This window comes from Triturus cristatus, chromosome 2_2 (assembly GCF_964204655.1).
Source record: "Triturus cristatus chromosome 2_2, aTriCri1.1, whole genome shotgun sequence".
NCBI lineage: Eukaryota > Metazoa > Chordata > Amphibia > Caudata > Salamandridae > Triturus > Triturus cristatus.
The window spans coordinates 221,656,364-221,677,970 of NC_140582.1; the positions used below are offsets into that span (position 1 = coordinate 221,656,364).

The window sequence follows — 21,607 nt, forward strand, 5'->3', positions numbered from 1 at the left end:
TTTAGATGCTAGACTGATTAAACAATTCTCAGTCTTGTCTAGCCAGGCCCCTTAAGAGACAATCCAGGTTCCTTTATATACAATTTACAAATTCACCAAATGTATCCTTGCGTGGCACGTTAAGTTTGGGGCTCGTGATCCAGCCTAAATACAAATAGCCTGGATCACGAGCCCCAAACTTAAACGTGCCACACAAGGATACATTTGGAATAAATTCTTGGTGAAGTTAGTGGGTGGGATACTGGCTTGTTTGTATATGTTGCATGAGAATATTTTTTTGTTAAAGTTATGCCAACAGAGAAAATACTGATCTTCATTATAAAAATCCTGGTGTCTAAAAGCAGAAGACAATGAGGGGATAACTCTTTCTAAGAAGCAACTGTCTCCAAGTCTACTTCATTTGCCCAAGGACACAGTAAGAATGGTTACAGTTTCTATAGTCACGTTATGAAGAAGATCAAGGCGGTCCCCTATCGCTCAACTAATACAGCTCCAGCGTCATACTGTGAAACGCAAAGCTACTCCTAATGCTCTGCTCTTCCTAATGTTGCCAACACACAAAATTGGAGAAACACCACCTGGGGTAACATGGTATAAGGAAACATTGTTTTAAAAAAATGGGTTCACCTACATTTGGGTATTCCAGCTCAAAGAAGGTTTCCAAGTTGTTGATAAGGTTAGGGTCAACACCTTTCAGCGGTTTCAGAAGCGACACTCCAGGTAGCTTGCTATAAGGTTGTTTATCCGACGCCTTTTTGTTGAGGTGGAGACGTCTACAAAAAAAAAAAATTATCATTTGATCATACTGCACACACTTCAACTGCTATACTATCGGCTGATTGGTCAGAGTAAAAGATATATTCTGCATTATAAAAAAAAATCAGTTTCTTGGTTAACTATCATATTTCACGGACCACATTTAACCACACTAATCTTACAGCACAGGGGACATTGCTAAGACTACAAGCTGCAGGCATCATGCTTAGATGGTAATGATTCGTTCAGCTCAAAATACAATCCTAGGCAGACCGTTATGTCGCAGAAGAAAGCTTACAGAGATGAGAATATTGAGGGTTCTCTTTGGTGAGTAAATATGTATCAATTAAGCTTATACTGTGCCAGATGGCCTCTATCACATTGATAAACAAAATAGAGTGCAGATGAGAGGAATGTGGCACTGACCACATCTTTTGTAAGTGGAAAGCTGAATGCTGCTTCACAGTGGTCCTACACCCCCACACAAAAGGATCCAATGGAAAGGACAGATGCCACCACAAAGCAGTGGTCCTCTAGCAACTTGAACTGCATGCCCCTCCCTTTCTCTGCATCAAAACAAATGTTTTAGAAAATGGTCTCTGGCAGGATATGCATGTGCGGAGCAGAGGTGTGGGGAGAAGGGGGTCCATGCAGGTTTTTTTTGGGTGCGGTAGGACTGCCAATTAAAAAAGTTTGTTTTATTTTTGTATTGCAATACTTTGGATGATATTTATTTGAAGATTTTATATAACGCTAGCTAGACCAGAAGGTATCAAAGCGCTTTACAACAGAAAATGTTCACATCAAAGTTAACAGGTCTATACAGAGCATCTGAGTCCAAGCACCCCACAATAGCAACATTTAACAACAAAGATAACAAGCATTGTAGACATTACATCAGAAGACACACCTGAGAGTGGGGAGGGGTAGGTACGGGGTGCAGGGAATGGGAAAGAAGACTCGCTTTTAACTAACAACATCTTATTGTAACCTGTGGGCGCAACATTTACACTCATGTCCGCGTGTAATCCCCAAAATCCCAGGAATGGGCCAGTGAAATATAACTTATGAACACGGACAGGCATATAGGCCTGCATTCATATCTTGTAAAAGCAGGGTGCTGATATGTTGTTCAATGACTTGAAGTGGGTACAAATGTTATGTTTTGGGGTTTTGTGAGTTTACTTGGTTATGATAGATGTTCAATATGTAAACGATTATTTTAGCTAACAACATACTGGTTCTACGCCAACAGAAATTGGCTATAATGCGTACAACTGTATCTGCACGCATTCTACAAAGTTGATATGTAATTCGTATTGGACTGCAGATGTATCAGATGTAATGCAACTGTTGCAGTGTAATAATTGTAATACAAATAATACTACTACTAATAATAAAAACAAATTTAAACAAAACAAGCATTGTAGAAATTTTTGCTGCACAATGTGAAATCAACAGCCCCCAGATGCACGGTGTCACCAGCTGGATATGCGGACAGCCTCCCGTCCATGCGCTGCAGCCGACTCCAGATACAGCAACAGTATGTAAATACCATGCAGGGATATTACAGTCTAACTCTTACACACACCTGACTGCCTCTTCAGGTGGAGATGAAGTAGTACATTAGCCTTTGAACCTTATATGCCACTCTCCAGGTGGGAAACGCTTGATAGAAACAATAGCACATAATGCGAGTAAAATTAATTTCTACATCATTTGATGTGCTGAAGTAAGCAGTCAGGTTCAAGCAAAGAAATGTATGGCACACAGCCCTGCTAACAGCAAACAACAACCTAGCATTTAGAACCTGCAGTCAGAGAGGACAGCTAATGGTAGGGTATGCGAGGTTATTAAACCAACAGGGCCTTGCAAGATCAGTGCCAGCATTGTGTAACAAACATTTTAGTCATACGAGATTAAAGGTTCTCAAACAGCAATCCGGACCTATCTATTACAATTTGGCAACATGCTCTAAAAGTCTAGTAACTATCAACATATTCATGCTAACATACTAACACAAAGTACTGCAAATCATGTGCGACTGCTCACAATTAAGTATAATAATAAGGCAGAATTTGAAGCCTTGTAGAGACTTCCCCCCTAATGTTACAACTTAGCCTCCTAGCACTCAGCGTTGGTTACTTTCAAATACTTAAGAAATGAATGAAATTGCGGCGTTTCTCTCAAAAAGTCACCTTCTAAGGTCCTAAAGTGAATACGGAGTATGATCAGTGTGGTGCGAAACGCGTCAGGGACCGGATCCTAAATGGCAAGCAGAAGCGATTAATAATCAAATTGCTGCCTGCCAAGCATATTGTCCTCCCATATTTCTTGTGCAAGCGTTGATCCGCGTTGCACAAAACTGCGGTGTTCACCAACCCTCACCCTTTGCGAGTGGTCATACCCACATATTGGAATTTGCAGGAACAGGTGATTAAATACATTACCCCACTGGTGTTGCAATTCGTATGATAATTTGATATCCAGGGTGTTATGAGACCCAGCTCAATCTGAGTTTGAGATGTGTAAGGTGGCAAATGAACATGATACGCATGGGAAATATCCCTTGATGCAGTATAATGTCCGTAGAGTCTCCCGATTGTTCTTCTGAGTCACCCGAGGTCGTGTATGGACCACTATGCCGTTAATGTTCCCGCTACGTTTCAGGACAAACATTGGTTTTTCAAGGTGTGCGTCACCTGTATTCAAGATGTGCCAGTTCTTATTGACAGCTCTTTATAGAGTATATGTTAGATGGCCAAAGGTGCTCACACCAGTCTCCCAGAGGATCTTTTTGGGAGTACCTCTAGGAGTGAGTCTCTGTGATGGTGTCTGGCTGAACTATGGTGGAACTTGTGAATATTCCAATCAAGTATTTCGACTGGCTGTTCTCTGGTTGTCTAAAACCAAATTATTTGCGTAAAACGCGTAAACAATGTTGTTTTATGGTCGCTAGTTCAGGGAGTCTTCTTCTTGGTTAGCCATTTATTGGCATATTGTGATACCATTCAAGTGCCCACTTAAGCTCTCACATTTTCGAAGAAATATCTGCCACTGAAAGAGAAGTTGTACGATCAGCATAAACTTCATGAGAACAACAATGCCCTCTTCTACATATGCCATTTCTGCTACCCCTTTTGTACATGAACCTGAGAGTTTCATTCACTACCGGCATGAGACATAGAAGGGTGGAAGCACCCAACTCTGATGGTGGACACAAGAGATTTGTGAGGACAGCCGAGCGACAATCTCCTGCGAGTGTAAGTGCCATCTTGGATGAAGCAGAAGACAGTATCAGAACTTTCAAAACGAATGAAGAAAAGCGGAGATTGAATTAGTGAACACAAGAAATAACCCAGGTGACCAGGATCTCCAGATTTTGGATGTGGAAAGTTACTGCAGCGGGCCTGTCTGGGATTTCAGAAGGCTTGATTCAATGATTTCTTGGATTCCAAAACAAGGCCTTAGTGAGTTCATGGGAGGAATGTGCTGAAGGGATAAAAATAATTACCCTGCCCTCAGGCAAGCATGGTATCTTTTGATAGATAAAACAAGGGTTGCCGTTAATGGGTGGAAGTGTGACAAAAATAATGGGCCAGAAAATGCGATTGTTCAAAAGGCAGCATTCAGAATGGAAACTCTTTCCATGTAACACTTATTTTAGTTGCACAGTTTCCCACAAATCTGCAACAGAAATATGCCTAACGCCCCCCCTTTTTTTTTTTTTTTAACCAAACCTAACCTGCGATCAACAGCTCACAAGAATCAGACTTTTGCAAGCGCGCCATGGTCTGATCTCCTTCATCACGGTATGGACAGGTTGTTAGTAAGGTGCGCAAAGCTCTGTAACCAGGCCCCTATACGTTTACAGAATATTGTTTAACCTCAGATTGATGAGGGCACCACGAAGAAGCAGCGAGGGCTACTGCTACAATCAGCATTTTAAACCTGAAATAACCAAGAGGAAAGTGAGCTGTGAAAACCAAGACCACAACAGGGTATCTCTGAGTGCTGGTAGCAATCCTACCATTAACATCTGAACTACTGCAAGAGAGTGTTTGCTCTGGGCGTAAAGCGCAAATAAATTACAAGAGCTCTGAAATTTCCATGCATTAAAGAGGTGCGAACCTGAAAGCTAGGATATATTTTAAATGCTGAGCATACCCTAAAAACTGGACAAAGAATTTGAAAATGAGGCCAGTGATGAAACGCTTCAATTACGATTTGTGATAAATTTAGCACACTGCGCAGCCAACAAAGCAGACACATAAACCCTTCTAGAGGAAATCTTGGCAACCAGTCAAATGTTAGATAACTCCAGCGCTTAACTGCAACTACATGAGAATAGTAGGTAAGCAGGTAAGGTTGTCTGGATGATCATCAAACAAAAGCCGCTATGGCGAACTGATGTCATCCTCCCTAGGTTTACAAGACAGATGATTAAATGGAAAGCTATAAATAACCTCGAATGTTTCTTTGTATGTATGCAACTGGCTTCGGCTCTTAAAAAGGAGCCAGGAATTCCACTTTTTCATCGGACTGTCATTCTTTGAACCCTGGCACACACATGAACCTTTCCAATATTCCACTTTCGCTTTGGTTCAAGACCCATCTCAGGTTTCTCCGGTTCTCTTTTGGACTTGCCTTCCAACCTGGTAGCTTTCAGTAACGATGCTCCTTTTTTCCTCTCCGGTCTAATCACATGTACCACATATACTTTCATTTTGGTTGCACAGCTCTTACTTCCATCCGATGGTTACCGATTTCCTGCAAAGCTCTTTTTAAGCAGGAGGCCCCTTTTCCAGTTATACCAGCTTAGAAATAGAACCTATTTCTTCTGATCTGATCCATCTTTGTCATTGTGGTTGTATTAAAAACAGATCCCGTTTCCACAACGCCACTTTCAAGAAGAAACAGGGTTTTTCACTTCTCCTGTCGGTATCTATTCCTCTTCGATGTCTGTATTTTTAGAACATGCTGACTTAATTTTCTGTGTAGAGGAAGATTGTAAGACATCTCAGCACAGAAAAATGTTCGCTGCAAGACTGAATTTCAGCTGCACTGGCTTGACTGAGCTCCCGATTATCAAAGGGTAAAATGAAGAAAACGTGGTTGTTCTTGCAGGATTTTTTGAGTGTCCACAAGAAAACACAAACCAGTGCCCTAACGTGATGGGCCAGTCCCAGTAATTTTGACCCATAATCACCAACATTGAATCCACCAATTCCCTACTGCTATTGCCCAGACTTAATCTATCCACTTCAGGCAGAAAAAGTGCAGGACGTTAGACAGTTAATTTAGTTTGGATCACAAAACCAACAAACAAGATTAGAAGTTGTGATGAACACAAAGATGCTTTAGACGTCCCATCATACCAAATGTTATTCTTTGCTGCCCCCGCTGCAGAAAAACATAACAAATGCAGATATGAGAAGAGTAGATTAAAGAGAGCATGAAACTGCAACTTGAAACAGGACCGACCCTAAAGTTGAGCATGGAGAGGAAGGACGGCTGTCCCGTGCCAATAACCAGCATGACACCAGGCGAAACCAGTAGGGCTGGTTTCTGGAATAGACAATCTAGTAGGAGGGAACCAAAATAATCACTCCCACAGTTTCAGCCACCGGTGACAGTATGACTTAGAATTCCATCGGCTGCAATCCAAGTGATGAATCTTAACTTCAGGTTTGTGTTTGTAGGCTGCTGGGGGACCATTCAAACATCGGCACAAAACATTAACTTATTGCTAGCATATTCAACAAACACGTCAGATGTGAGGTTGAGTAAACGCAACCAGAGAGTGACAGAGGGTGATAAGAATCACTAGAATTATCCTGGGCAATCCTATCATTGCAAATGCAGGATATTAATGAGAACAACCCTGCACTAAACCCCCTTGACTTTCCTTTCTTCTTAGGATGATCGAAGCGATCTTCCCCGGGACAATGACGGTAATCCTTGCAGGACTGACCAGAGCAGAACTGAAGACCAGTCTTTTTTTGCATTCAACCTGAACCAAAGAACTGTACTCCGTTCTGTAGTGATACCATTATTAAAACTACAGCACAAGACAGAATATTGATCTGAAGGACCATTTGTCCACACTATCTCGCACCAACAGGTTAAGAGAAGTCTGTCCATATCACGGTTCAGTAGAAGAAGCATTACAGTAATTCGGATGCAATTCGGATGCTGGCAGACAATACCCAGTCCCGATATGTAGAAAATAAACATGATACCAATACAAAGGTGATGCAGTCTCTCGCTATCTGGCTCTGCTACAGTGTAGATAGACGAATTGTTACTGTGCTGTGTATGAGCTTCTTAAAGACAAAATGTACACAGTTAATGAGGATACAAAGTGCCCAAACACACTATCAAAAAAGGTCTGACGGCCGTCTGGGCTAGCTTCCAATGATATGCACACTGGTTGCACTGAGTGCGGTAGTGGCATTATGGAAAAGTGGAAAAACGTCATGCATTTGGCGGCTGGGGTACACACGAGACAAGCAGAACTGCTGCCTTGGATATTTCCTGCTTGGTGTTTCAAAGCTGCAAGTCTTTACACTGGGTCTCAGTTTGCTCATTTCCGTTCGATTCAAGTTTATAAATAGCTCCTTCCGCGGAGCTGGGTGGGGAAGGGGGGGGTATATTTACAGTATAATAAGCAACATACCTAAAGCAATCAGAAAAAAATAACATGCTTGATGGCTCATCAAAAGAACAGGCCTTCGGACAAAAAAAAAGCATCTTATCGCGAATTAGCTGGGAGAGCTGAATGATAAAATAAAGTTGTTAAGTGCAGGAAAGGGGTGTTCATAAAGGGACTACTTTGAGGTCACATGGATTCTGCTTAGTGGTGCAGCTAATCTTTCCAGGAACTAAAGGATGCACGTTGATTACATGAAAAATGTTGCTGCGTGTGCAACAGTGTGATGGTCCTGGGGCGAAGAGCAATATTGGACATAAAGATAAAGAACACTTCCTTCCTCACAAGGTGCTAGAGTTTATTTATTTTTTAATAATGCGCACTCGGCAAAAGGTAATTGCTTCTAGGAGCCAAGGCAATGAGTAGTGTAGCACAGCGAACAGGTGACGGGAGTAGAGAGTTTCTGCAGGAAAAGGACAAGTCTGCAGAGAATAAAGCGCTCGAGGCAGGGAAGCGTAGTGCAGGTTACATAGTTCCATTAGTTACATAGTTCAAGATGCATAATTACAAGGTTGCAAACTAAACCATACAGACGAGGCATAGCTCAACTTGGAAAATACGCTCCAAATAATAAAGGGGTGAGGCGTATTTGACAAGTTTGGGGGAGGGGGGACAAGTAAGTGGTAGCTTTTTCTGAGTTGGTTGTTCCAATGGAATAACCAATAGTTGAATGCTCGGCGTTTACATCTGGTGATTGGACCGAGGTGTGGGGAAGTGAGTTGAGGGGGGCGGAGGGAGGGGGGGGGGGGTAGATCGGGAGGAGGGAGGGGGGTAGATCGGGGAGGCACTTATGCCCGTACAATTTACGCGCTGCAGAAGCTACAATTTTCCCTTACAGGTAACTAGGGGCCGTGCTTTAGAAGCATTCACCCGTGAGCCAGATAATCGTGAATGCAATGTTTGTCTTTACAAAGAGCTAATGTAAACTTGAGGTGAGCTGCAACTGGGTCATTTTTTTCCATGATGGAAATCAGTCACAGAGACACATTTTGCACCTTTTGGAATCTTTCACTGAGTGGACTGGCCACCCCTTATGCAAAGTGTTGCCATTATAAAAGAGTTGCCTCAATGCCCCTCTACCCTGGCAGGAAGGAAGGATATAGATGCGAGGGTTTAATAAGAAATTTAATATGGTGAAGAGGTTTTTAGAAGTCCCTTCTTGCAAGTTTGTGAAAAGGCCATTAGCAAAGCTATTACGACCTGCACCCACGCTTATCTTGGACATTCTCACCACATCTGGTGGTTCCCGACACCCGCAGCCAGGACGCCATCAGACTGCAGAAAGTGTTAAAAAAAAAAACTGCTGACAACAGGCCTTTTCTATTTAAGCAGCCAGGCTCTGGAACAACATCCCGGCATCCATCAGAAATACCCCACTGGTGCTCCACTTTAGGAAAGAGTTGAAGACACACCTCTTTCAAGAACACTACATTACAATTCTTTAACCATCCACTACCCAGCTTTTTCTCCTATTACGTACTGACTTTAAGCTTGCCTTTTACCATGTATAGCGCTGTACTGCCTTTTTTCTGGGTTCAAGCAAAAGAAATACCATATATATTGATATTTATTTTTTTCATATAATAGGCGAGTGGTCCATAACATACACGTTTCCTACTTCTGCTTTGATGGATGCTTGTTTGTCAAACAAAGGATCTAAAAAGTCAACCCTTTTGGAGCAAAGTGATCAAACAAACACTGTTAACTGCAGTCCAATGTTCGCACATACGACCAACAAGCTATGACCTAATCTGCATCCCACCTACCCCACGTGCATACCACCAAGCAAATAATGTAGTTGTTTATTAGAATACTATGTAAAAAAAAAAATAACATTGTCGACAAAATATTGACAACCGAAATATGGTGAAAGTAACCAACCATTGGAAAGTATAGATTTACAATGCTTAAATCCCCATCTGTTTACCTAAGATGGGTATATCTTCAAAAGAGCAATTATGGATTTAAGAACAGTAAGACTATACTTACATAGGCATTTTTACCTTTACAATATTTTGGTAGTCTATTTTCACACAATGATACTTTTTGCAGGAAAATATTTTTAAAATCAATATTCAGGTAGGATGCCATGAACCTGCCACTTCTTAAATACTCAAACACTACATGTAGAAACCATTAGCTCTTTTCACACTTCATGAAAACACCTCCACAGACTCGGTCAAAGTTTACCCAAAAATCATAGTAATATCAGCAGAGAGTATTGTCTAGATTACTAACATTTGTGCACACTGAACTCCAGAAATCGAATTTAGCAATCATGCAACCTCCTGCCCTATAGTCCATAGATCTAAGTTGGTTACTATGTCTGTCTAGCACGTGATCGTAACAGCGCTAGCCATCAGTATGCTCAATTTAACACATCAGTCGACTTCTCTATAGTTGTAGTTAGTTTATATATTTTAGGAATTAATGTACTCCATTGTTGCACATGGCACTTTATGCGATCCATTATAGGGTAAGTTATGACACCCATCAGTGCACTTCACTTTTGCATGTTGCTCTCTCCTGCTTTATTTAAGGATCAGTTTCTATTATGTGAATTTATTGTGACTATTATTTACTGTAATTTATTAATTGTAGCACTTTACCCCTGCACATGGCACTTTACTTGCCCCAGTGAAGGATTAGTGATCATCAGGTTAACTTATGGCGAATACTGGTGCGCTTTGTCTCCAGGACATCGTTTTTACTTGCTCCAGTTATGGAACACTTATGTGAAAATATGGTGAATGTTTATTTTTGGCTGTAAATTGTGAATCAATGCACTTTATACTATCTAAGCAGCTACATTTCTGACATGTTAATGCTAATCTATTATGACTAATAAATGCATTTCCTATACTACCCTTTTCAGTCTAGTCTTAGTGGATTATGCTAATTTGAGGTGATTATGGATTAATGTTATCCTTGCATACAGTCAGGTTCTGTTAAATGAAGCTTGATAAAAACTGTCACTGACTGTATGGTCTTAAATTAGGAGGCAATAACAGCATATATATCGAGTAGTTTTTATCTTGATTCATCATCTAATTGTTTTTATGTTTGGTGTTTTTAGATTGTGAATTTACTATTGCACTGGTTTTTAGTAACCAACCAATAACATTTAGAAGACGGTAGTAATATTAACCCTGGACCAAATCTACTGGCATAATATTGCTATTGCCACACAATAATGCATGCAGCTACACTGGCCCAGGGCCAATCCAATGCCTTGACTCAACATTGTTCAGTCACATTTACACAAATCCTATTGCACATCACAGCAATGTGTGTCTAGGTCCCATTATAGGTCCACCATAAACAAGTAGTCGCAGCCTAATTTGGTGCTTAGTCTGGAATACAAAATGTTCAAATTTAGTAAACAGGTTTGCCCACTGCAAGCCCTTCATTGGTCGTGCACTGCAAAGGAAAACATGATAATTCCTAAATAAATTGCCATGCACAACAAAAAGCAAGCAAGAAACCAAAAGCACTGATGAAAAATCGTGCAAGCCAGTGTTGGCAATAACCACATTTGCAACTGCTGCCAGAAACCGCGTGCGCAAGAGGATATGTTAAGTTATTGCACCCGGTGGGCGAAAACAAAGACCGATCTCATTGTCTGCACACGCAGAAAACTAAATCTGGACAGAGGAGCATGGATTCGGGACCAGCTGCTTGGATTCTCTATTAGTGGAAGACATGCCCGAAGACAGCAATGCTTCGCCGCTAAAACAAATATATCCGAGCCACGCACCTGTCGGTGAAGCTCAAGAAAAACGGTGTGCACAAAAAAAGAGAAGTGGCAGCTCTGGGCATCACACAACCAGAAACACAGCAGTATATAGGAAGATAGAAAAATGTAGCTCAGATTAATCACTTCTTTTCACGTCGGCATTTTTTATTTTTAATATAGCGCTAACTCGACCCGGAGATATGGGAGTTCTCTACATGAGCACCAGTTACATTACACAAGAATACATTTTTGCAAGGCAAGGGGGGTGGGGGGGGGGGTTACTTAATTTGCTCAGAATCACAGAATGTTGATACGACACAGAGGATGGAAACTGGTTTCACGGATCGAAACTGGGCAGCTCGGACCGCAACCTTAGGTGCAGTGCACCAAGTTTTCATTCAATCTTTTACATTTACTCGGATACATGGAAAAAAAATCCGCCTGTCAAACTTCCAACCAGTGAATGATCCAGTTCCACTGGGAGTTTCATGCTCTGCAATCCCAGCTGGGCGCGGCCTGTGAACAAAGCTTGTGAGCGAAACTAGGCTGGACTGGAATATCTCGAAAGGCTTTGAAAACTAATACAGCAACATTCCTTTGTGATCTTTAAACTAGCCATCAAAGCCATTAAGGATGTTGTGGCTGAAACTAAAAATAAGGCGCTTGAAGGAAAAGGGGTAAGGATTACACATTGTTTGGGCATTTTGTTTAACAATGCCCCTACGACAGGCCTTTGTTATCAGTGTTCACTTCAGAATCAAGCTGAAGGCGGTACGCTTAGGTATTTTGTTTTGGGGCCAGCAGTGATAAAGCCAAGTCTCAAGGTGATGAACTCCTCTTTACGGCTCCCTAATTACCATAACTGCTGAATGACGTATGAGGGGTAGCAAGCATTCTGTGTCACCAACTATCCCTACAAAACAATAAGGAAAATGTAGAAATGTTTTTCTATTGGTTCTCAGCTCCTGGAAATCAGTAAACTCTCTTTGACGCCTAAAATTACACCTTTTCTCTTTAAAAAAAAAAAGTCGGGGGCTAGTCCAACATCATTGGGTGCAGGTGGTCTGCTGGTATTCAGCCAATCACCAAATTCTCTTATGTGACAACGTCACTTGTGTGACTAGTCAATGCACTGACTATACTACCATGGACACCCATACAGATCAGTGTACAACCTGGGGAGGAGCTCAGAGTTGGTTTTAGTGGCATGCAGTTAACCATCAACTATTTAAGGATGGTAACGGACAACAATGGGACCACAATGCGGATATTAGTTATGGTGTCCACCACACCACTATTCCGGTCACCAGCAGGTGTTCCCATGAGAACAAATTCTGGACTGGTGTGGTGCTATCATTCTTAAAGCATGTTAATCTTCCATAGAATAGTTTGAAGTCCTGCTGTATCACTTCTGGGAAGTCTCTGAATTGTGGCCCATTGCCCCCCCTCGGTTCTATTTTCGGTCCCTCACCCTTTTATTATTCTTGGTGATTTTAATTATCACCTGGAACTCACTGATAACTCAGATACAGGCAGATTATTAGACAATCTGGCAGCTTTTGGCTTTAGCAAGTTAGTTCTGGAACCTACCCATCAGGCCGGCCACATCTTGACGGCGTCTTCTCTAATAACGCAGAGACGACTATGTCGAGAGTGGTACCCCTTCCATGGACAGACCACTATGTGATTTATTTTAACATTAGGGTTTTTCTGTCAACTCATCAAATACAAACAAAACCAGTGAAGGTAAAGACCAGGCGCTGGAACAAAGTCCAAGCTGAAGGTTTGATAACAGCCCTTGGCCAAGTCCCGCTGTCGTTGGTTAAAAATAATAATGAGGCAGCCTCTGGGTTCAATGAATGGCTCTGGATAGCGGCTGATTGTGTGGCACCGGAAAAATGGTCAACAGTCAGGAGACCTAAGCCTTCGTCATCCTGGTATAGCTCAGAATTGAAGGGCTTAAAAGTAAAGTGTCGAAGAGCGGAGCGTCTGTGGAGGCAAGATTATAGCAAAAATAAGAAAACACTCTATAATCTTGCTCTCCAACAGTATAAAGAGGCAATTATTGCCGCAAAAAGATCATTCTATACTACGAAAATTGAGGAAGCTGGTAACTCTCCTAAGGAGCTTTTTAAAACGGTTAGTCTGCTTTCTAAATCTCAGCAGGCAAGCACTTTCCAACCAGATCAAAGTATGTGCAACAAACTAGCCAAATTTTTCCAGAACAAGGTCCAAATAATATATGATAACCTCCTGAATGTTCGAATGGGCCCAGATAAGCCAGATCTACCACACGTGGAGGCAGACATACTAGATGTGAAGCTAACTAGTTTTCCAGCAATCACGAAAGAAGAAGTCCATAATCTCCTCCTCTCTATAAAAATCGGGCTCACCTTAAGATCCCTGCCCTGCCACGGTGATGCATCTGGCCGCTAGTATAATCGGTGATCAACTGACCCCGCTAATAAATCAAGTGTTGGAGTCAGGTAGCTACCCAGTTTGCTGAAAGAACGCTACAATAAGGCCTAATCTGGAAAAGTCTACCTTAGATCCTATGGAGCCCAAAAACTACCATCCAATTGCCGGTCTGCCCATAGCGGCCAAAATTCTGGAGAAATTGATGAATAAGGAATACCTGGACACCAACGATTTGCTGCACTCGACTCAGCATGGTTTTCGATCATACCATTCTACCGAATCTGCCTTGATCGTAGCAGCGGAGGAGATTCGAGGAATAGTGGATAGAGGGGGCAAAGCAGTTCATGTATTACTAGACTTATCGGCGGCTTTCGACACTGTGAACCACACGGTGTTCGTACAGCGGCTGCGGGAGATAGGGATTGGGGGTCTGGCTTTGTCCCTCCTATCCTACTTTTTGGAGGGGAGGGAGCAGAGCCTGCACTGGGAGGGCATGCAGTCAGACTGTTTCCATCTGCCCTGTGGGGTTCCACAGGGATCAACATGGTCACCAACAATGTTCAACATTTACGTGCTGCCCCTGGCCAGACTTATTAGGAAGCATGGTTTTGCTCTGGTGTCATACGCAGACGACTCCCAGCTCATAATCTCGATAGCCAAACAGCCTGAAGATACAGCTATCAGGTTTCATACGTGTCTTGAAGAGATTATGACTTGAACCATAGCTTTCTAAAAATTAATACTGATAAGACGGAGGTCATTGAGTTTGGTCAGGGGTGACCTCTGTGGAATGATTCCTGGTGGCCAATGAGAGCAGGAGAATGCCCCAGTCCTGTCTCTAAGGTTAGAAACCTAGGAGTTATTTTCGATTGCCAACTAAATTTCTCCGCTCAGGTAAATAGTCTTACCTCTTCCTGCTTCTTCTTAATCAAAACTTTGAAAAAGATTTTTCCTTTCATTGGGAAGGAATTACAAAAGACAGTGGTAGTGGCTCTCCTACTATCCAAGCTGGATTACTGTAATGGCTTGCTGCTGGGGATTACCAAACTTCAGATGAGAAGGTTGCAGTCATTGCAGAATGCCGCCGCGAGGTTACTATTTAACATACCGAGAGGTCAACCAACCTCTGCTGGAATCAGAGCTCTCCATTGGCTTCCCATTCAGCAACGGGTGGAATTTAAGGCGTTATGTCTGGTCCACAAAGCATTTTATGGTGGGGGAGCTAAAGATATTCAAAAAATGTTTAGGCCCTATATCCCAGTCCGCTCCTTAAGATCTAGCACGTTGGGTCTTCTCCACATTGATAGGATTAGGAGAGTGAGATGGGGTGGAAGAACCTTTTCTAACTGTGCAGCAAAGCTGTGGAATGAACTGCCAACAGCCATGAGATTTCAATCAAATAGACAATACTTTAGGAAAGAACTAAAGACCTGGCTGTTCGCCATAACATAGGCTTGTGATACAGGCTGCAACACTTCCATTTACACCAGCGCAAAGACGCCTCAGCATTCGAGCGCTTTATAAACAAATATCCTATCCTATTTCATTGCATGTTTTATTCATTCCTTTGGTTTCTTGTAATTTTCTAATTCTGATGACATCCACAGTTTGTTCTATTTTGGCCGAAATGTTTTGATGGGTATTTTGTCCACGTCCTTTTCATCTGAGGAGGAAAGCAGACATCTTTTGAATGTAAAAATTATTCAGTACCTATATCAGAAAACCGTCCGCATCCAGGAAGTCCAATGCCATTAATGTCACCTCTGGAGATCTCTGGGCCTGGAAAAAAGACATCTTCTAGGACGTTCAGCAGGTAGATCAGATCAATAGTGCTTTTACTTGTTCTTATGTGGAACAGCCTCTCCCAGAGGGCATTCATAAGAGGTCAAAATTAAATTTGGCAGTCCGTTGGGAGAAGTTAAAATAGTGTGCCCTCATCAGTGAAGCGTAGGGCTGCCAAATATGCTGTTCGAATAACTTTTTTCAGCTTTACAGGTTCCAGGGGATTGATTATGATTAAAAGAACTTTGGTGTGTGTTTCTAAATTTAATTTTGTTATAGACAAGTCCCATTACTGAGGCTCATTAAAGCACTATAGGTAGCAATTGTTAAGTACTTTGCAACCTATCTCTGTTTCTTCTTTGGGCTTTTCGATGTGTTGTTTCAACTAAGACCATATATTGCTTTGGTATTCCTCAAAAGTAATGACTGGGAAAAGGACACAGTATGTGAAGGTAACTGCTAGGATTACTAACCAGTAGTCTTCATTGCTCCTAGTCCTGGCATCCCTGTGGAAGTCTTTACGACAGATCTTGACACCCATTCCCCAGTATTTGTTATGCTTGATATGGCAGGTGGATGCTGGGTAAACTAAGCATTATCTGGTACCAAGGAGGAATAGGTACAACTGGTTTACTCAGCATTTCCTGGTCAGTTTTTCCTGTCTGGAGGAGGTGACAACCTCAAACGTTAGGGGAAAGGGTAGTAGGACTAGGAGTAAATGAAACTACCAGTAAGTAATCATAGCCATTCCCTCAAGCTCAAAGCTTGCTTGATATGGACTGATTAGAACACGAACAACAAAAGGCTCAGGTTGAAGTCATCAGTGTTGGAGGAGAGTCTTAAATAAGCATTTGGAGTTCTTATGATAACAGTACTCGTTGGACGTTAGAGGCAGCTTGTTTGGTCAGCTTTCAGAGTCCCAAACATTTGTCAGGCTACAGCTAAGGCTGTGACCCACACTTGCTTCCTCCACCTACGAAGTGTTTTTGATAGTGCGGATTTGACTTTACAATCTCTAGCTAATGACCCCGATGCACCTGGATTCGTGTTCATATACAACTGAGAAATTAAAGAATATGCATAACATATGGATTTTAATCTTACTGGTGTCACGATAAGAGAGCATGTATCTCCTTTACTAACTGTATATAGCTTGTACGGTTGTCAGTTGCTTGGGTTGGATGTTTTTGTAAGACATGTTCATAGGACCGTTCTCAGGCCAGCAAATCCAATTCGCCTCAACCACTTTTGTGTTGACCCTCACTTTCCTAGAGCACCCAAAGGTGACTTTTGTGCAGCCTTTGAGACTGGAATTTCCTTCCACCTGATTTAGAAGATGTTAATTGTCACTATCCTTTGAGAAATGGGTGACACTTAAGCTCTTTTTAAGGTAAATTGATAAATCCTAGCCGAGATGCTGCTTGGTGATAAAAATATAATCTTAAAAACATAACATCTACCTTTAATCTAAAGCAACACTGACATTAAGCATACAACAGACACTTATCTCTGTTGTGGAATGAAAACATTTAAATTCTAATATACAAGACAATGGGTGTGAATGACACCAACAACATTAAGAAAGATACGGAAAATTGGAGATGTGATAATCATGAATACACAGCCATTCAGTCTTTTACCAACATAAAATGCATTTACTGGACTGTTTGTATGGGACAAACGCCTCGTCTGAATAATGACTAGCACAGCCCATTTTTGGAACCAACATTGCCCACCTGTAAAAGTGATACACTTTCATGTGAATGGCTAAACATCTCCTTAATATGCAGCCCCTGTGTTTAGAAACCAATCCAGCAACGAAAGAAAAGTGTGTGGGAGTGGGTGAAAAAAATGCACACAAACCCCTTCACCCCTGCTCTGTGTTCCAATTGGACTACAAGCAAATGACCAGCGGTGGGAGTGTAGCCGTAGAAGCCCAATCGCCATCTTAAAGGAGTGTGCAATCCAGGGGATAAAACCTATCTGTGGCAATTTTCTATATTTGTTCAATAATTCAATGGAGTTTGTTTCCTTGACTTTGTCCTTTCACAACAGTCGCAGTAAGGCGTTGTAGTAGGACTGGTGCATCATGACAAATGCAAAAGGTATCACCTGCAGGTGGAACGAGGAAAGCCTCTCACACATTTGAACTATTGTCTAGAAGATCCTATTAATACCAACTTCAGGCCTAAAAAGGTTTCAATCTGAGTCGTTGACATGATTGTCATTTTTTTAATACAGTAATGCATTCTGGGAAAATATTCCATCTTAGTACCAGGTTAATACCCAAATACAGCAATAAGCAACTGAAAATGACAGTCAACCCTTTGTGAAGGGTCTTCCACTATACCGGAACACATGCCACCATGCTTTAATAACTTTTGATGTGCTTGAGCTAGAAACCTTTTTTGGGGGGTAACATCTGTAGATTATGCAGCAGAGGATGGATTGTGTGGCAAATTCATAGGTAGTTATGCGTAAACTGCTGCAGCAGACGAATCCTATAAAACCAGTGGCCCTGGCAATTTCCAAAGCATGCTTGCTGAACCTCTGTAAAGCGCATCAAGACAAGGCCCGATTGTACTGCTCTGGCCTCTCACTCCATCCACTCAGAGCTGTTTCAGAAGACCTTATGTCTCATTCCTCTTGGATGAAGTCCAAAAGCCTCAAATAAAACATGGCCTGTCTCTCCCATTCGAGAAAATCAGCTCCTTTCTATTCAGCTTTTGTTGAAGACAGCTCGTGTGCTTATTGTCGCTGCGGCTCGAAACCATGCGGTTGCTGTTGCTAAGACTCCAAAATCTTCCAGCGCGCATCTATTCCAGAAAACACACTATTCCTGTGTGGATTGTACAGTGTAACCTACGTCGACGCTAATTTCATGCCTGATTTGACAAGATGCCTCCTGCAGCGAATAAGTGATGATGCACCTTAAATTCTTCAATATAAATCAAATGACATGTATGCTTTCACGTTTCCCTCTCAACGAGGACCAATGCCTGCTCCTTAAGATAAACACTGCATTCAACGTCAATGTGAGTACTACACCATAATGTTTGCTAAGGACACTGCAGTGCTGTTTATCTGGGTGACTTGAGCTGTCATGCAGACACTTGGACATTCATTGTCAGATACCCAGAATAGACTCTTAAATCCAAAGATGCTGTAAATTATGGCTCAGAAGTGTTTTCTGACTCCCGCCTACTCCTTCTGGTGGCTTTAATGGTTCGAACAAAACATTTAATCCAAGGTCGTGATATACCGGTTACCAATAAATACTTTTTCAAACATCTTCTGAAATTTTACCATAAAGAACATCATGCCTTCAAAATTGCAATAGTATAGCATCGCGCTAAATAAAGACACTAGATCCAAAAAGAGTAAACACAGCGGCTGCCTTCATCATTCGAAAGATGACCTTGCAAATAGCAGATGGAGGGGCTGACTGGTGAGTGAATGTTTTATATTCCATTGAACTGACAATGAATGCATGAAACAAGACTCCTGGACGATGAAAGCAGTAATTTCATTCAATAACGCCTGGCTCAGACCCACATCAGAGTGCAGTACCAGAAAGGTAAGCTTGCAAATACACACAAGATCTCTAAGTGAACATCAAGGCTGTAAAATGTCGGTTTTGATGCGTTTGGTGCTGATGCTGCCATCAAATTAATTTGTTTAACTGTCTCAAAACCTCACACATTTAACAGTTTGTGTGCAAATCTTTCAACGATTCAATGTGCTTGATTAAGGTGACGAATAAGACTTTGTAAACCACTTCAAAAAAGGTGTGCAACGACTATTATAAAGAAACAAAGAAATCAGGCCCGAGAGAAACCGACTAGATTTAATGAGGAGGTTGATTTCGCGTAGACGTGATGATTACTGCTTTTTTAAACAACGGGGAAGTAATTAACCTGGAAAGCATGCGTTCACTGGACAAGACATGTCAATGGAGAGGCAACTGTTTGACAGGAAGCACAGTCATGCTCTTCGAGTAGGTTGGGAGGAGGGGAGACAGCCTCTCCTGGTCGCACATGTGCACCACAAGGCCATTAATCCACCCAGTGTATTGACGCGCCAGCTGCAATGAATTGTGTACAACCTCCAGGACTTTTCCGGGCTGGCTAAGATCAACTTTTCGTTGCTGGTCGGGGTACTGCTCAGTCTTTCAGATGGACGATACCAGAATAGATAGCGATCTCTGATGAGACACAGCAAGCCGTAATACAGTCAAATATATATGCGAACTATTAACTGCAGCTGCTTTGTTGAAATGAGAGTCTGTGTAGGAATCACCGAGGTACCTTGCCAGACAGCGCTGCAAGATCATAATAATGGTAATACAGCGCTATACAAATCTCAAGTAACATAACACCACTAAACAGATTAGGGTTGTGCAAAGCAAGCATACTACATTAGGGGAAAGCAAGCACAGCCTAGAGCTGTGATCAGCTGAACTCACATGACAATTATCTGCAGACAGACACAAACGCACCACATCAGAGGAAAGCAAATCCAACAGCATCAGCCTCGGGACAGAGAGCTTGAGGAAGAGATGTGATACAGCTTTGACAGTTAGGACCATCTATGGTTCGCTTGTCCCCAAGATAAGAGACATTCCTAGACATGTCTCATCGGTGAACTGCATTCTTGGTCGGGGGCATGCAGGGGCCATGGCCCATAAGCACTGACTCGCTGGGGTTGCAAGCAGAAACAGAACGAAGACCAAGAAAGCACCACGTGCAAAAATCTCGGTATTTCCCACGTCCTGTTAGAGCAATTAATCCATTATGGCTTTCTATGCAATCTCCTACACTTCCTATTCCAATTAAAAATGCTTGAATACAAATATCAGACACAAATACACAGCAGAACCGGATGGACTTACGCCATTGGCGGGACTAGCTGGAATGTGTTAGCGCCAGGCACACCTTTACAGCTAAGGGGAGGGGCAATCAGCTGACTAGTGCCATTTCCCGGAGGTGTGGCTGGCTGTCGTTGCACACTGCTAGACAGACACTGGTGTGTTTGGTGCTGCAGTCTTAGTGTCCCCCGAGTGCTGGGTGCCCCAACTCGTTGTACCAGGAGTGCTGCTCTCGTGAGATCTGACGTATATCCAGGCCGCCCAAAACTCCAGCAGCACACACCTTTACTCAGCTTCCTCCATAGGAATCGGTCACAGAGACTTGACGGCCCAAGGGTCGTTTTCACTTCATCACCCGCCCCATTCAAGCGTCACTTACGTGTAGATGATGGACAAGAAGTGCATGAACCACAACACGAAGAAGAGAACCAGTCCGAAGAGGGCAAGCCCCTGCAGTGCCAGCTCCAGCACCGGCATGGCGAATAGGGTGGGCTGAGAGGGTTCTTGCGACGGAGGGATACCGGTCTATGCTGCTTCACGGTTCGTGTCAAGACTGAGCCGATGGATCTGCCTCCTGTCCCTTCGAGGGCCGGACCCGCTGCAGCACCTGCTCCAGCCGCTGACACAGATCCCTCCCGGCTCGCGCACCAACTGACACGGTACCCCAGGATCACGTCGGCTCCTCTACCCAATCCGGCCACCGGCGCGCGCAAGCCACTCCCCCTTTTGCGTTTACCAATTGCCGTGCATGGCTCCAGTCCCGGCTCCACCCCCCCTGCCTTACTCTTCCCTGTTCAGATTCAGCTACGCAATGCTACGTCATGCCGCGACTCAAACTCTTTTCCTAGCGGCCTGCGCCTACTGTATGCAGCCTCGTGCACGCCCCCCCAACAGACGGCGAGCTCGTGCCTGCCTTATACCGCCCCCACCCCCTCCCCAGTGTGAGGTCACCACAGTTGGGCGGTCCAGCCTCTCCCCCTGTGGTTGCTTCGCAGTACTGATTGAGCTGGACGGCCGAGCGGGCAGGAGTGACTCATACTCATTCTGAGGTGACGTCACCTCAGAATGCCGACCGGGAAGGGAAGGGGCGGCAGAGGGCGACAGGCTACAGTTACTCGGCGGAGCGCGGGGGTGCGTCACACACCCCTGCCCAATGAAAGAGACTCCGCTCCAAGGCTGCCGGTGACAGGCGCCGCCAGTGAAATCACAATAGCGACCCAATGATGAGTGACCCTCCTGCCAGGTGGAGGGCAAGAGGAAACATGTCCCTTCAAAAGTACGCCTTTTCTGCTCAAGATCTTTGTGAGCGAGTTCGTCCATCGGAAGGATGTTTCTC

At 43.1% G+C, this 21,607-nt stretch overlaps 1 protein-coding gene across 1 annotated transcript in view; it reads right to left on the bottom strand.

Moving 5' to 3' along the window:
* UGCG (UDP-glucose ceramide glucosyltransferase) overlaps nt 1–21,008 on the bottom strand; it is an 88,676-nt gene extending 67,668 nt beyond the window's left edge. The window contains exons 1-2 of the mRNA XM_085641274.1: nt 20,651–21,008; nt 632–773 (exon numbers count right to left, since the gene is read on the bottom strand). Of these exons, the coding sequence (XP_085497400.1) occupies nt 632–773; nt 20,651–20,748 (240 nt within the window). The 5' untranslated portion in view covers nt 20,749–21,008. The remainder of the gene's footprint in view (nt 1–631; nt 774–20,650) is intronic.
* Nucleotides 21,009–21,607: the final 599 nt, after the last annotated feature.